This window comes from Protopterus annectens, chromosome 9.part0 (assembly GCF_019279795.1).
Source record: "Protopterus annectens isolate FY-2018-M chromosome 9.part0, PAN1.0, whole genome shotgun sequence".
Taxonomy (NCBI): Eukaryota; Metazoa; Chordata; order Ceratodontiformes; family Protopteridae; genus Protopterus; species Protopterus annectens.
Genome location: NC_056743.1, coordinates 237,943,962 through 237,959,916, shown reverse-complemented (window position 1 = coordinate 237,959,916; position 15,955 = coordinate 237,943,962). Strand labels below are relative to the sequence as shown.

The following is a 15,955-nucleotide window of genomic DNA, read 5'->3' as shown; positions in this document are numbered from 1 at the left end:
ATAATTGCATAAATATTTTTTTATACTTTGCAAAGGTTGAGGAAAAGGTTTTCAAATATAGAGTCATACTGTTGAAGATGTGAAGAAGTGTACTTGGGACATGAGAACATATATTTTAAATAATCAAGTTCCATGAATAGTATTTTAAAGTGGTATCTGTGATTTGGATAATTTATTAAATAGGAGTATTACAGAAAAGTATAGAGCTGACAAAAATGTTAATGCTGTTGGAGTGTAACAAAAATGTCAAATGTACCAAAGTAAAGTGGATAACAGAGTTTTACCAATATTGGTAAAAAATAAAGTTACAACAAAGAAATGGAATGAAAGAGTGACCTCAACAGTGAGTGATGGTATACAAATAATGGACACTGTGAATCCAATGAAGACACGTTACAGAAAGAATTTCATTAAATAAACATGTGGCTAGGAGGCAGACATCTTACATATACAGAAATGCATTTCATAATAATAGGGACATGCTAGAATGCTATGATGTATCATAAAAAGTGCAATTACTGTTTGAATGTATTCATTTATCTTGGATGTGTGAGAGGAATTTGTGGAACTGCTGGAAATGGTATAAGAAAACAAAAAAATGAATCTATTTATTTTAGTTAGTTGTATTTGTTTACTGGGAAAGTCTGACTAGGCAGTAAAATCCCTTTTAATCAAAGATCTGGGAAGAAAAGCTCCAGCTGACATAAATCCATACACACAAGATACATAGTATGCAGGGATAACAATATCTACTAAGAGTAAAAGAGAGCAGTAAAATCCACATTTACATACAATGAAGAGGGTTGTGTTCAGTAACAATATACGCACTGCGCAGAGCTTCATTCTGATTTTATTGTACCTCTAATAGTGATAAATATTTTTGAGCAAACTTCACTTAGATTAAAAAAGGAGATAAATATAACCATCAATTTACATACAATATATGGGGGTGCAATCATGTTGCAATACACAGATGTATTTCTCATTATAATAATTAACAGTGATTGATATTTGTGTGTAGACATCAGTGTTAAATTCACAAAATCAGCTGTTAAGAACATTTGTAATAATGCAGCAGGATATGCTGACAATTGTAATAATACATTTGTATCAATAAGAATTAATTTACTATTGTTAAGTGGGAAAGAGTGGGCAACAGATTTTGGTCCACAGCGAAAAAATAGGAGAATGAATGAGAGGTGTTACCTGTAGTAATGGAGTATAAGGGGCAGTTTAGCCTGGAGAAATAGATGATTATAGCCAGAAGTCTGTTAGATATTTTTTTTCAGTTGTGGTTCACAGAATTTTTGATTTTCATTTTGTCTGACAGAGAGAGAGATGGAGTTCCTCTTTTTGAGATCTAGTTGAATTATAGAAATACTCCTAATAAGTTCTTTGATTTGATTACTAGTAGTTGGTGTTTGTCTGCAGATTGCATAATTCAATGATTACACCATTTAGAGATGGACAATGTTTTTTAATTTAACAAGATTATTAGTAGTAAACAATTGTGAGACTGTTGGGTAGTTTGGAATACCTCTCCAGTTTATCTGTTTTGGGGCCAGGTGTGTCCTTTGTGGTACATTAGCACTAGTAACTTGTTATAGCATTCCTCTATTAAACTTGTTATAGCATTGTTCTAGTAGACTTTTCTGTATGGATTGCAGGTTTGTGAAAATGGAAACGACATAAAGGCGTGCTAGAAAAAGATGGGCTGAAGCAATGTGCTCCTGGCATTATGCCTTTTGTCTTTTATTTATATGTATGTATGTGTGTGATATACATATGTTACCTACACATGATCTAAACCAGCATATGATCGACAGTCAAAAGACTAACAGTGACCGTACAAAATGTCTATACAGCAAAAACATCTAAACACAAAATACTGATAAAACTAAGGTTTATGCCCTTTCCCCACCAAAACTTTAACAAAATGTGGTTTGTTTTTTTGGTCTATGCATTTTTTTTTTTTTTTTGAATTTTCACTTGTGATGCAGGCAAACATACATTTATATACAAATAATAAAACAATATTAACAAGTTCACCATTACAAACCTACAATCACATACCTTGTTACATATTCTAAGGAACATAACCTAAATTATTCAGCTCCTGCCTTCTATTAAACCTCATTCCTCCACAAAAACATTTTCCTGCATGCATTGTTCCAACAATTTCCATTTTTATGTAACATTTTCTAAAGATACCACTTCCTGTTTTTTTTTCTGTGTTACAATATTCATTACTTCAGGTATAGATGGTACAGATTTTAATTTCCATTTTCTAGTAAATGCTCTTTGGCAGCTACCAGAATTCAACTTTTAATAAGGCCTTACAATGTCTGGGTAATTCAGATCTGGTATCCCAACTCAGAAAAATAATTTCCTTTGTTACACTCATTTGCTCACCCTGTATTGCTGACAGAGTACTCTGTAGGGAATTTTTAAAGTCTGCCAACTCATTACACAACCAAAAATCTGTATTCCCATTTATCTTTTTTTTTTTCCCTATCACAGCTGCAACATTTGCCATTTACCGGAGGAAAATTTCTTTGGGGTCTGCTTTGGGTATGAAAGTATATATAAGCAAACACTTGCAGTCAAAAATCATAAATCTTCTACACTTTGGTGCATATTTAGGAGCCATACATATGTCTTCCCATTGTTTCTTTGTGGATTGCGTATCTAATCTCTCTTCCCAATTTTCTCTGACCTCCTCTGATTTGATTTCTATAGTTATTGTGCAATATTTTATATGTCCTACTAATTCCTTTTATAACGACTTCTGTTCTAGGTCCAATTAAAAACTTAACCAGTGCAGGTCTTTCATTTAGGATTCCCCTATTCATTTCTTTTTATCTGTACTCTGATAGAGAAGGCAATCATTAGCCTGCAAACCAAAAGTCTTGTTGGCTTATTCCCATTCGATTACCTTTCTTTCTAATTATCTTTTCCCAATATCTTAGTTCTTTTGCCAGCTTCCTCCAGTAAATTCCAGCCTACTTTTAACTATTCTCTGTACCCCTAATTCTAGTCAGTCCTCTAAGTAGAATCTCCTTTCTCCAGTCCTGTGCTGACTTAGTTCTTGGTATACTTTCTGCTACTTTATGAATACAGTATTCTGTATGACTATTGTTAGTCTCCTTAAGGATCTGTATCCAAAATCCCATTTTTTTCCTTATTTCATGAATTACCCCCCCCCACTTCATCATCATCATCATCCCTTTCCACTTTGAATTGCAGCTTTCTGATTGTGTTATGTATAAGAGCCTTAACTGTGCAGCTCTAAAACATCACTTCAAATCAAATAATCATAAACTGCCTTGTTCTGTTAGGAGGAACAACTTACACAACTTGATGCTTGACTTGCCCACTCACAAATAAAATCCTGTAACTCTTTATTAATTGGTGTACACACATTCTCCTCTGGTATGCCTGGCATTTGTATAAACTAAAGGAACTAAAACATTTTACTGCTTATATCTTGCTATCCATATCCACAGGCAAGAGCTTTCAGTTTTTCAGTTTGTTTGTATTATCTTTTGTTTAGTCTCTTCTCATATCCTTAGCTGCTATAGCCAAATCTTTTTAAACCATACTATTTAATACTTTTTTTTATGTCCCCATAAATATGGGTCCTGGTAGATGAATTCATGTATGGATACATAGTTTGTAGCTATAGCCTTTGTTTTAACTTCATTAATTTTATCTCTCCAAAAAAACTCAGAAATGTCTCTGAATATTCCACAACACTGAGATGTTTTTTTCTGGTTCCATCAATACAAAAATATCATCTGCAAATAAAACCAACTTTTGTTGAACACCATACCAATTATATCATTGTATTTTGGAGTCCCTTATTTTCTTTGCCAATGATTCTTAATATAATACAAATAACAAAGGGGGAACTGAACACCCCTAATTAGTTCCTCTGTTCAGACACAATTTATCAAAGAGGAAACCTCCCACTTTGATTTTGTTTCCAATGTGGTTTTATTTTGTCATATTGTTTGATCATTTTCTATGTGGTTAGATTTTGTCAAGTGGATATCATTTTTGGGATGTATATATCTTTTTAAGTGCATGTTTTTTCACCATTTTCGCAATACATACAGGGTAACCAATGTATGTTTTTTTAACTCCACATAAGTTCTTTTTGTTAAGAAGGAAACCTGGTTTAAGGTTTTTTGTTTGTTTTTTCTTTTTCTGTGGTGATTTGACAAGCAACAAAACTGAATTTTCTATAGTGGAAGCTGTAGTGTATTTGTGTGTGTGTGTGTAATATATATATATATATATATATATATATATATATATATATATATATATATATATATATATATATATATATATATATATTTGATTTTGTATATTTCACTATGTGCACCTTTCTTCTTTGGGTCTCTGCAAATTGATTTTTTGGTATAGATGATAATCACTGATTTTATCATTGTGTTTTTTGGATAGGTGGCACAAATGGGACCATTGCATTGCAGAATTTCTCCTTTCCTCATACTACAGTGACCACTGAATATATAACATTAGTTGGTGTGCAGGAGGTATACCCTTCTTATTAAATTTAGATAGCATTGCCCCCACTTAAAGTACTTTATTTTAATATAATCGATTTGTGTGTCTGTGTGTAGGAAATGTTTATGATAACTATTTAGGAAATAAACAAAAAATATTCAAAATGCAAAATTAGTGAACAAATTACCATTTCTCTGACTTTAGAATATCACATTAGTAATGGCTAGTATGTTGTATATCTTGGATTTTGAAATATGTAAATATTTTTTGTGAGGTTTGGTATGGAAGGATTCCTTGAAAATATTAATTTCCTACCCCATTACTAAAGTTTTGCACCCAACAAACACTCATCTGCTTTTGCAAATAATCAGCAAATCAACAACATAAGTCACACAGTAGCTGTCCTGTCGAATGCTTTATGCAGTAAACAGTTTTCTGCTTATAATTCAATAACTGCGCTTTCTCTTACTTCAAATAACTGCAGCTTCCTTTATGTGGTTAGTTTCATTTCCTGACTTCAGTTGCTTTTTTTCTCTAATCTTATGACTCAGGTGTCATTGGCTGCCCAGCCTGCAACAAGACATGCCATACAAGAGATGTTACTGAAATCACTTTTCTGATTAATTTACTAAAGTCATCTCCCAACATGGAAAGGGTAAGTGAAGATTTTTATGTTACAAATGTCATGCTGAACGTTTCGCATGGGAAAAGCATAGCATGATCGTTTAACAAGCATGTAACAAACTGAAAGTGATTTGCTTTTTTTGTGTCGCAACTTCTAAAAATTTAATCATGCAGATGGCAATCTGAAGGTTACCAGTCAAGCATGTTATGCAGGACACATCTTAAAGTTTGTCAAATGTCTGTTATGTAACAACAGTTTCATATCTGTAGACATGAGGACATTATAAATATGCAGCATGCCCTGCACTAAGCTCTCTCTCATATATGTGTGTGTGTATATGTATGTATGTGTATATATAATATATATATATATATATATATATATATATATATATATATATATATATATATAATATGTATATATAATATGTATACACACACACAACTCCACATTTTCAGTACTGAATTTAAAACTGTAAAATTCCTTTTCCTTTTTACTTAAGTTTGCTGTAACTGAGAATTTACAGATGAATGAATATGATAAAGAAGGTAAAATCATATGTCAAGCACATTGTGAACCAAACAAGTATTCTACCTTTCTGCTGTAGCTATGGTATGCATAAACCTAGTTAAAAAGCATTTCCTGTGGCTGTTGTGACATATCTCAGAATTACTGTAAAACAAACTACAGTGATGATCACTTTTCAGCACCTCTTTCTCGTCTTTATTTAGCGCTCTAGATGAGAACCATGGTTCTTGTGAAGTATGCACCTCCACTGACCCAGTTTGAATGGTATTGCACTGTTCTCTTGCCAACAGGGGTGCTATGAGCATTCAGAATCGTATCATAACCCACCAATAACAGCTGCTCCAAGTGTTGTATCCATTTCCTAGTATCGTATTGCAACAGGTGTCATTAGGATCAAATGTGCCAATAAGTCATGGCAGCTTCACAGGGGAACAGTGGTAAAAAAATCCCATATCAGTAATGTAATGTAGTCATGTATTTAATGAACCATAGTTCATTCTGGGGGGGGGGGGGGGGCAGGTGTGTTCATCCACCAGCAGTGATAGTGTTTAAAAATCTGCCTGGTGATTATACAGGAGCAGAGATTGGATTACTTTATGCTTGTTCCTTCTCCTGTAACAAATTAACAGTTCACATTATGATCAGGATTGTTTAGCAATCTTTGTGCATCCCATGCACAGAGCTTTCAGTACTATTTATGATACCAATACTTTCATTAGAAACACCCAGATGCTGTAACACTGAGAGCTGAAAGATTTTCTCTCTCCCTCTCTCTTTCTATTGCTGTTTACAGGGTAAGTATTCCCTTGGCCAATATGGGTTAATTTGCCCTTTTCCCCACTTTAGTGCGATCCTGGTGTTTGTATCTTTAGTTGGGGGGGAGGGGGTATGGGTTTGATGTGCTGTTGTGTGTGTTTTCATTGTTTGTTGGCTAAGTGAATGCTTGCCCTGTAAACAGCTTCAGTAATGTGGTCATTTGGTAATGTAACGTTTCGATGTAGTCATCTCAGTAAATTTGTTTTCTGGAAAGTGATCTTTCATTTTATTTGAAGTAGACCTATATCTATCTATCTATCTATCTAGATATAGAGATAGCTTAGTACTAATCTATGAATCTCTAACTGCCCTTGCAAGCCATTTTAAGCCTAGCTAATTATCCCTTGTGAGACTCGAACCCTGTGCCTTGTGTTTGTAAAGCAAGCACCTTAACCATTAGGCCACCCTCCCAACCTCCCAAAATATATAAAAAAAAAATATATATATATATATATATATATATATATATATATATATATAATGTGTGTGTGTGTGTGTATGTATGTATGTGTATATATATATATATATATATATATATATACATATATATATCTCGTGTGTGTGTGTGTGTGTGTGTGTGTGTGTGTGTGTGTGTGTGTGTGTGTATATATATCTCATATGTATATGTATATGTGTGTGTATATATATATATATATATATATATATATATATATATATATATATATATATATATAGAGAGATATAGTCATCTCTCTCTCTCTCTCTCTATATATATATATATATATATATATAGATATATATATATAGATATATATATATATATATATATATATATATATATATATATATATATATATATATATATATAAATAAATAGAGATATATATGGGGTTATTGGCAAGTGGTAGTCAGTAATTCATTTTGTGGGATTGAAAAAAATCTGGTATAATAAAAAAAAAAATCAGTTTTTCACATGTACTGGTATTTTTCTATGGGAGACTGCAGTGCAGTGGGGATAGGAATTTGCTGTTTCCCCACTGTAGTGAGATCTCAGAGTTTAAGTAAATATTGTCTATCAGATATACACAGCAGTGCAAGCTGAATAAAATTGTGTTGCTTTAGGCCCCATGAAAGACATAACCATGAACAAACAGTTTGAATGACAGTAAAACTAATGTACATACAGTAATAATCAAAATATTAAAAACACAATAAATTACCACAGGAGGACATTAGACAGTATTATACAAATTGGTATTATACAAATTGGTATTGCAAGACTATGATTTCACATTGTGATTGCTTAGAATATTGCACTTCATCATTTTGTAGTATGATTCATATCGCACATCTATGTAGTGGTGACTCACTCCTATTGCACATTCAGAAAGTAATAGCATAAGAAATCAGGCTTAACTGTACCAGCTATTGAAGCAATTTCCCAGAGTGATTACTATAGCTGATACTTAATAGCAAGTGGCATATTGATCTAATTATCCACTGTCATGCCTGGCATTCAAGTTCAGCAGCCTTATGAATAGAGGGAAGAAGCTCCTGTTCAGTCTAGATGTTCTGCAGTGTAAGCTGCAATGCCGCCTGCCCAAGGAAAGATGGGCTTGTATGCCATGAACAGGGTGAGTGGGATCATTGATTTATCTTCCTAGCCCTTCCCACACACTGTCTTGTGCAGATCATTCATGGATGGGGGCAAAGAACCAATTATTTTCCATTGTCCTCACTAGCCTCAGGAGAGCCTTGCAGTCAGATGATTTGCAGTTACCATACCAAACTATAATGTTCTTTTGAGAGGATACTCTTGATGGTCCCCCTGTTGAAGGATTTGAGGATGAACTGAGACAGGTTTGACTTCCTCACTTTTTGTAGGAAGTGCAGACGTTGTTGTGCCTTCTTCACTGTGTGGCTAATTTGAATCGACCAGAATAGGTCTTCTGAGATGTGCTCCCCCAGGAGATTGGTGTTTTTGACTCTTTCCACTGCTACCCACTTAATTTCCAGAGGTTGATGCATCTCCTGAGTCCTCCTCAAGTCCACTATTAATTCTTTGGTCTTGCTTACATTTAAGGCCAGATTGTTACTGTTGAGCCAGCCTGTCAGAAGCTCCACTTCATCCCTGTTGGCTGTTTCCTCACCATTTCGGACAAGACCTGAAACATGATGATTTTGTTGGATTCATGCTTGGCCATACAGTCATGCGTCAACAAGGTGAACAACAGAGCACTCGGAACGCAGCGGTGAGAGGCGCCCATGCTCAGTGTAATTTGATTGAACTGTTATTTCCCATACATACTTTTTGGTCTCTGTTGATGAATATCCAATTACATAGGGGGTGTTGTTGGATCAGCTTTGATGTCAGATAATGGGGGATGACATTGTTAAAGGCAGAACTAAAATCGATTAACAGCATTCTGACATAGCAGTTCTTGTTCTCTAGATGTGCCAAGGATTCATGAAGTGCTATAGCTATTGCATCAGCCATGCAGTGGTTAGATTTATAAGCAAACTGTAATGTATCCAATGTTGCAGGTAAGTTTGAAGAGATATGTTTTTTGATCAACTGCTCAAAACACTTCATTACTTTTGATGTAAGAGCAGTTGGCCAGTAACCATTTAAGCTTGTCAGTTTGGATTTTTGGGGTAAGGGAATGATTGTTGTATTTTTGAAGCAACCACATTCAATGGCTAGCTGCAGGATGTGTTGAATATATATGTTAGTATAGTGGACAGTTTGATAGCACAGTCTCTTGGAACCTTTCCCATAATATTATCATGACCAGCTGCTTTTCTTGGGTTTACTCACCTCAGAGTCTTCAGAACTTCAGATGTACTTAGAGATGGCACCTCCAAACCCTGTTTGACAGGGAGCTTATTTGGCACAGCGTTGTTGTCCATATCAAATCTTGAAGCTGGCATACATAATTAGTAGGGAGTATGAGGAGGTGCAAAAATTATTAATTTGTTTGTTTTTCTGCTTGGTTTTTGACCAACTGATGATCATCTAGTTGGGTTCAATCACTTGTTCAACATTGTGATTTTTTAAATACATGGTGTGATGATGTGTGGTATTGCCTGCTATGCCGGGAGAAGTAGGACAATGGATGTGCAACATATGCCAGCACAGCTAGCTGGAATTTAGTAAACTATTATATGTTGTTTGAATATTAAACTGATATGTACAGATGCTTACATTGAAAATGGGTTTCTAAAGTTGCTTGTGTTTAAAAAAAAAAAAAATGTACCAACAGTGAGTCCTGACTGTATTGTAACTGATTAAATATATATGTTTTAACAGATGGTGGAAGAGAAGAGGTTAAGCTCAGTCCCAGCTAACTTTGAAAAATAGTAAGAAAATAAATTACTTAATTCAGGCCATGACTATTGTATATTATAGTTCTGATTGCAGCCAAAGACTACAATGTCTGGGAAACGAGCACTAGGAAGCCTTCTGTATTGTCTGTAGCAGTGAACTAATTGATACTCTGGAAGGGTAGATGCTTGAAATTGTTTTATGACTTTCAAAAGCTGCAACAGATCTGAGCAAAACTGTGTATTATTGACACATATGTGCTAAATCCTAGCAGTTTCTAGCAATGAGGGTAGCATGGGAACCAGAAGTCAGATGACCAGATCTAGGTGATGTCCTTCTGTAATCTAGGACAAAAATTATGTTTAATACTAGATGAAACTGTAGTCTAATTGCAGTCTGTTTTTGTAACCAGACAAGGAAGGACCCCTCGTCTACTTCATCTAGCCTTGCACTAGTAAGTGAACTAGGGAATAATAATTCTTTGGATGAATCAGGAAAATATCATTAAGTTAGTTAAGTACTGTATTTCTGTATCTGTGTGATTCTATTCATCTGTGTTGTATTAATATTTCATGTGATTGAAACTCTGGTTTTTATTGTAAATAGATATTTAGTATTTTTATGTTCTTTTCTTATTTATTTTTAAATATATTTAAACTTTTTATTGTGGCTCCTCTTTTATGGAATATTTTAATCACCGAGAATACTTATCTGGCCACTCCTGAAAGCCTTGCTGTTGGTCAAACTACCATTTGTACTAATATTAATTTCACTCTGTATAATTTGAGTACCCTTGTAAGAGCCTTAGTGAAGCTGGCTGAGGAGTGTATGGTGGCAGTAACTACCCTATAGTCAGGGCAGAGCTAGCAAATGTGTGCCAGCCTTTGTGTGTGTGTGTGTGTGTGTGTGTGTGTGTGTGTGTGTGTGTGTGTGTGTGTGTGTCTTTCAGCTGCTTGGTGCAAGGACTGGTATCACTGGGTTCACAGAGAGACGGCCAGAGGACTTGCCTTGGACACTCTGTTGAGGACTCAACTCTATAGCTCTGCCAGTGGCAAATCTTACTGGGAACCAGGAGGGGGAGACAGAGAGAGAAATCCAGACTCTGGACTGAGTGTGTTCCCTGTGTGCTCCTAACAGTGCTTGATGCAGAGAGCTACATCTGGAAATACTGAATATATCCATTTTTGTTCCAAGTGAATGTCCCTCTCCAATGTCAGTGGTGAGGATTCAGGCTCTTTGATTACTGGCCCAGAGTGGGGACATCACACATGGACATGCATCCATATTAGAGTATTAGAGTCTATGCTGTTTCAAAAAAATTCACTGGAGCCAAGCAGTTCAGCAGCCAAACTTTCTTTTACTAGTGCTTCTTGTACCTCAGCTTACGCCTTCAAGGAATAACTTTTTGCACCAAACCACTTAATTTATACAAATGCTTCTCCTCAATTGCACAATCAATGGTAATTAATCAATTGGACAATTAAAATTGTACAAACAAAATATTCATTTAAAGTGCACAAATATCAAATTATTTTTAAGTTACAATTTCAAATAAATATATATAATATTATTATAAAAACCTTCATGAAAAGCTTTCTAAATATTTCAGTTAGTTTTTTCCAAGCCCATGGGGGCTTGGATGATAGGTCTTTTCTTCAGTGTATTGGCTAAACCAGAGTTATGTAGAGGGGGAGATTTTATGCATATGTTGTTGGAGCTGTAAAGTAGATTTGTTTTAAATTATAAAACTGTACATCCTTAGGGGATGAATTTGGAAGTTAACTTGTACAAATGAAGCAGTTTTGTGCAAAAAAAGTTATTCCTTGAAGGCGATTGATTTCATTGGTGGATTTACTGTATTTATGATATTGCTGCTGTTTCACAAAGATATATCTATAGCAAGATGCTACATCTCAACAAATCAAAACAGACACCGTTAGAATCTCAATAATACTCTTGTCCTCATTAGAAGTAACACTAACATTAGTTTTATGGTGCAGTGGCAGTTCCATTAGCAACCCCTTCTTATAGTCAATAGTGAAGAGCTTATGTAAAGTGCATTTAAGTGTGTTGCAGAGTGCAGTATTGGTATAGTATTCAAACAGCTAGACCGGTTATACTATCTATGTAATACTCAAGTTAAAAGTACTGTTGGACAGTTCTTACTGATGTTAAAGGAAGTATCCTGGAAGGCTAGAATGAGGAAGTTTTTTTCCTAAATTGAAGGTTTTAAAGTGGATGAGCTGGAGCTTGTCTGTAAGACCATGGAGACATTGAGTGGGACATCCTAGCTTGGGCTGACCTGTGGAATTATATTTGAAAGAAACATCTTAAGTTTCGAGCTGTGATTGGAGCCTAGCAGGTGCCTATAGTATAACAAAATTTTAAGACGGCCCATACTTGGAAAGACTGATTATGACTGTAATGCTGCTTGGTGTAAATTAACCAAAGGTGCTGTTTTGTTTTGGTTGCAAGAGAAGTGGGCTATTCCTTTTATTTACTATGATTTTTTTGAAAAAAAAATAAACCTCCGTTTTATCAAAGTTTTTCTGTCAGTGTTTCCTTAGACATTATACTGGTTGAGAAAAAGAGGCAGTTCACCTAAAAATTGCCATTTTCAAATTCTCACTGAATCTCTACTGCTAAATGCAAACCATATTTGATCTGGTTAGTCCATACAGCACTAAAATATTTTGCTCTTTTCATTGTTTCCTAGTACCCAAACAATGATATAATGAAAACGGGGAACATGCTGAACACACCTGATTTTTATTCTAAACATTCCTTTGAGGAAGTTAAAGCTGCATATATAGAATGGAAAGATAAGCTAACCACAGTCACTGTATGGGAATAACTGCATCTGTTCAATAGGCCTTAGTTTGATCACATCAAAATGTATTCCCAATTCTTGGATGATATTTTTATAGAATGGAATGGGCCACAGGAAGCTATTAAACCATTTATGAATTTCATTAATGGGACTACTTCCTTTCTGAAGTTAACCTTCATAGCAGACAGCCTCCCTATTGCATATTTGGATGCGTTCTCATCCAAGGAACTGGAACGTAAGTGTTTAAATGATAAAACCTTTAGTAAGAACACGTATTCAAATAAATATTTACATTACACCCGTAATTATCCTTATGTCAAACATGATGTAGTTAAGGGCCAGTTGGTGAGAGCGGCCAGGATTGTCACTATATTTGATGACTTCCTCGAGGAATGTTGGTATTTGAAACAAATGTTTTTAAATGGGGGTTATCCTCCAACATTGATTCCTTAAGTAATGAAGTCATCCATAAGGGAGAAACTGGTCAATATGCTCCTTTATTGGAACTCTTTTCTTTAGTTAGCCTTCTACCCAACTTAGTTGAGAGTGAACCACTGGCAACCATGCCCTCAAGTTATAAAGATCAGATACATCTCGCTCATTTATTAATACATTTAGTTCTGACAGGGCTTCCATTGCTGATATTATACATAAGAATTGGCAATTGATTGTCACTGATAGACATTTGTGAAGAACCTTGGTGCCTGTCCTAAATGAGTTTTAAAGATGTATGTGATAATATGTATGGAAAAGCAAACCAATCACATGGCAAGATGGCTAGCTGTGTTTGCTGTTCTCATTGTAAATATATTTTGTGTTGTGATGATTTACAAGTTGGGAAAAGGAACAACAAAATATCCTGCAGGTTTAATTGTCATACGAGTAGGGCTGTATACATTGCCTTATGCCTCTCATGCTCTGCATTTTGTATCAGGAAAACTGAATGTAAAGTAAACCAACATATTTACATCATCCATAAGGCAAGATCTACAAATGCTTTATATAAACATATATTTCAGCTTTTAAAGAGCATGGGTTTAAGTTTGCAATATTGGAACAAGTTACCCCCCTCCTAGGGGAGGTCCATGGGGTATCCGATTAGAACAACATGAGCTCTGATGTCAAATATTCGTCAGTTCTACTGTACCACCAGGCCTAGATTACATCATTTCAATATCATGCCTTCTGAAAATGAAGGCTTATGATAGTTGACCCTGATTTAGCAATTGGTGTAGTCCAACTTTTTTAGTTTAGACATTTTAATTAGTTACTGGCAATAATATAAGTTTATACAGTATATATAATGTTTGGTAACATTTTTTTCAAAATTTTTAGAGTCCAATATGGAGGTGTTTTCTGTTGGCTGTTTGCAAAATTGGTTAGCAATACAAAAGTGTGGTATTCCTTTAAGTGGCTTTAGCAGTTGCAACATTGTAGCTCAAAGTATCACATGATTCTTTAGTATTTAAGTTGATCACGTTTATTTTTGTATCTGGAGAAGCCTGGTAATACCAGATGAACTTGGTTATGTTTACTCATTTTATTCAATCTATTTTATTTTTTGCTTGTGAATAAACCCTTGTTTGTTTTTACTTATTTTTTATTTTTGGGTCACAGTTGCTATCCTCATTTCCTGGCAATCTCAGTATTTTCATAAACTTTCCATAATTAAACAGCATGCCTCTAGCACATTCTCATGTGTGTGGGAACGAGGGCACCTTATTAATGACTTTCACAGTGTACTTGGGGAAGGTAAGCTCCTTAACTATCTAAGCACATTCCTCAAGCAGTCAACCTGTTACCCATCTACCTCGCATTTTCATTTGCAACACTCAGCTTATAGAGTTAAACTTTTCATGTCCGTTTTCGTAAGTTGCTGAATTTCAGTCTTTCCAGTAATCCAACCAAAACTTCCAAGTACAGAATTCAAATAATTACAAATGATTTCCATTATTCTTTGAAAAACAGATGGTGCAGAACTTACTCGTATGGCATTTTGTATTACACTAATGACCCTGTGTGTGTGTGTATTAATTGCCACATTTTCTTATTAAACTTGTCATCAGAGTGACAAAAACAGCTGCTAAGCCTCTTTTAAAACCTCACATCTACCACTGAATGATCATTTGCAGATATGTAAAATGTTCATTATACATAAAAAAAATTACACCTGACCATTTGCTGTGGTTTTAATAGATTAATGGGAGGGGTCATCATAATGGTTAAGGTCTTTACAGGGTTTAATTCTGACCTCTACTCATTGGCTTGGCTTATATTTGCCTATAAACCTAAATAATACTTTTCTTTCAGGCCTTTCCAAGCAAAATTAATTAAACCTTATTCTTGTAGCTATTGTGTAAAAATATTAGAAATTCAGTAGTAGAAAAAAGTAAAGTTCCTTCTAGAAAAAAAAATTAATGAAAGGAAAAAAAGAAAACAGCAATGAGAATGTGGGAATTGTTTGTTTGTTTATATATATGAGAGAGAGAGAGATGCATAGACAAAGTAAGAAAAGTTTTTTTATTGATTTTTATATCATAGTTGTGCAACAGAAAAATGATAAGTTTATTCAAACAGGTATACTCAGTCATCTATATAAGTAAATGAAAAAATGAGTGTGTGTGTGTGTGTGTGTATATGTGTGTGTGTGTGTGTGTGTGTGTGTGTGTGTGTGTATGTGTATATATATATATATATATATATATATATATATATATATATATATATATATATATATATATATATATATATATATATATATATATATATATATATATATATATATATATATATATATATATATATATATATATTAATATAATATAATATAATATGGATCTACTTCACTTACCCAAACAGCCACATCACCAACTTTCACGTTACCGAGACAACAGGAACAAAAAACCATAAGACCAACATCCAGAACACCGACTTTCCACTCGAGGTAAGTAACCACTTGGCCATCCTGTTGAGCTTTGCCACTCATGGAAGTGCGATCTCAGAGTTTGTATATTTTAGTTAGGGGTGTGGGGGGCAAAGTCCACGACATGGGTGGGTTAATTTTTTTTTTTTTTTTTTTTTTTTTTTTTTTTTTTTTTTTGGGATGGCGAAGTGGTTTCGGGTGGGTAAAGTAGACTCGTATACCTGTGTCATGAAATATCTAAAATTCAAAATATTACACAAAATAAAATAAAAAGCACATAATATTGAAAACTCATTAGATGAAATCAGAAAATATCGAAAAATTCTTAATGTAAAAATACTCTATATTGCCACCCCCCAGCAACACCTTACACATTACATTACTAAAAAATGCTTCACTAACCGTAACACTTCA

At 34.4% G+C, this 15,955-nt stretch overlaps 1 protein-coding gene across 1 annotated transcript in view; it reads left to right on the top strand.

Annotated features, from left to right (window-relative positions):
• TRIM66 (tripartite motif containing 66) overlaps positions 1–15,955 on the top strand; it is a 419,382-nt gene that overhangs the window by 64,229 nt on the left and 339,198 nt on the right. Inside the window, exon 2 of the mRNA XM_044082811.1 lies at positions 5,085–5,188. Within this exon, the coding sequence (XP_043938746.1) occupies positions 5,180–5,188 (9 nt within the window). The 5' untranslated portion in view covers positions 5,085–5,179. The remainder of the gene's footprint in view (positions 1–5,084; positions 5,189–15,955) is intronic.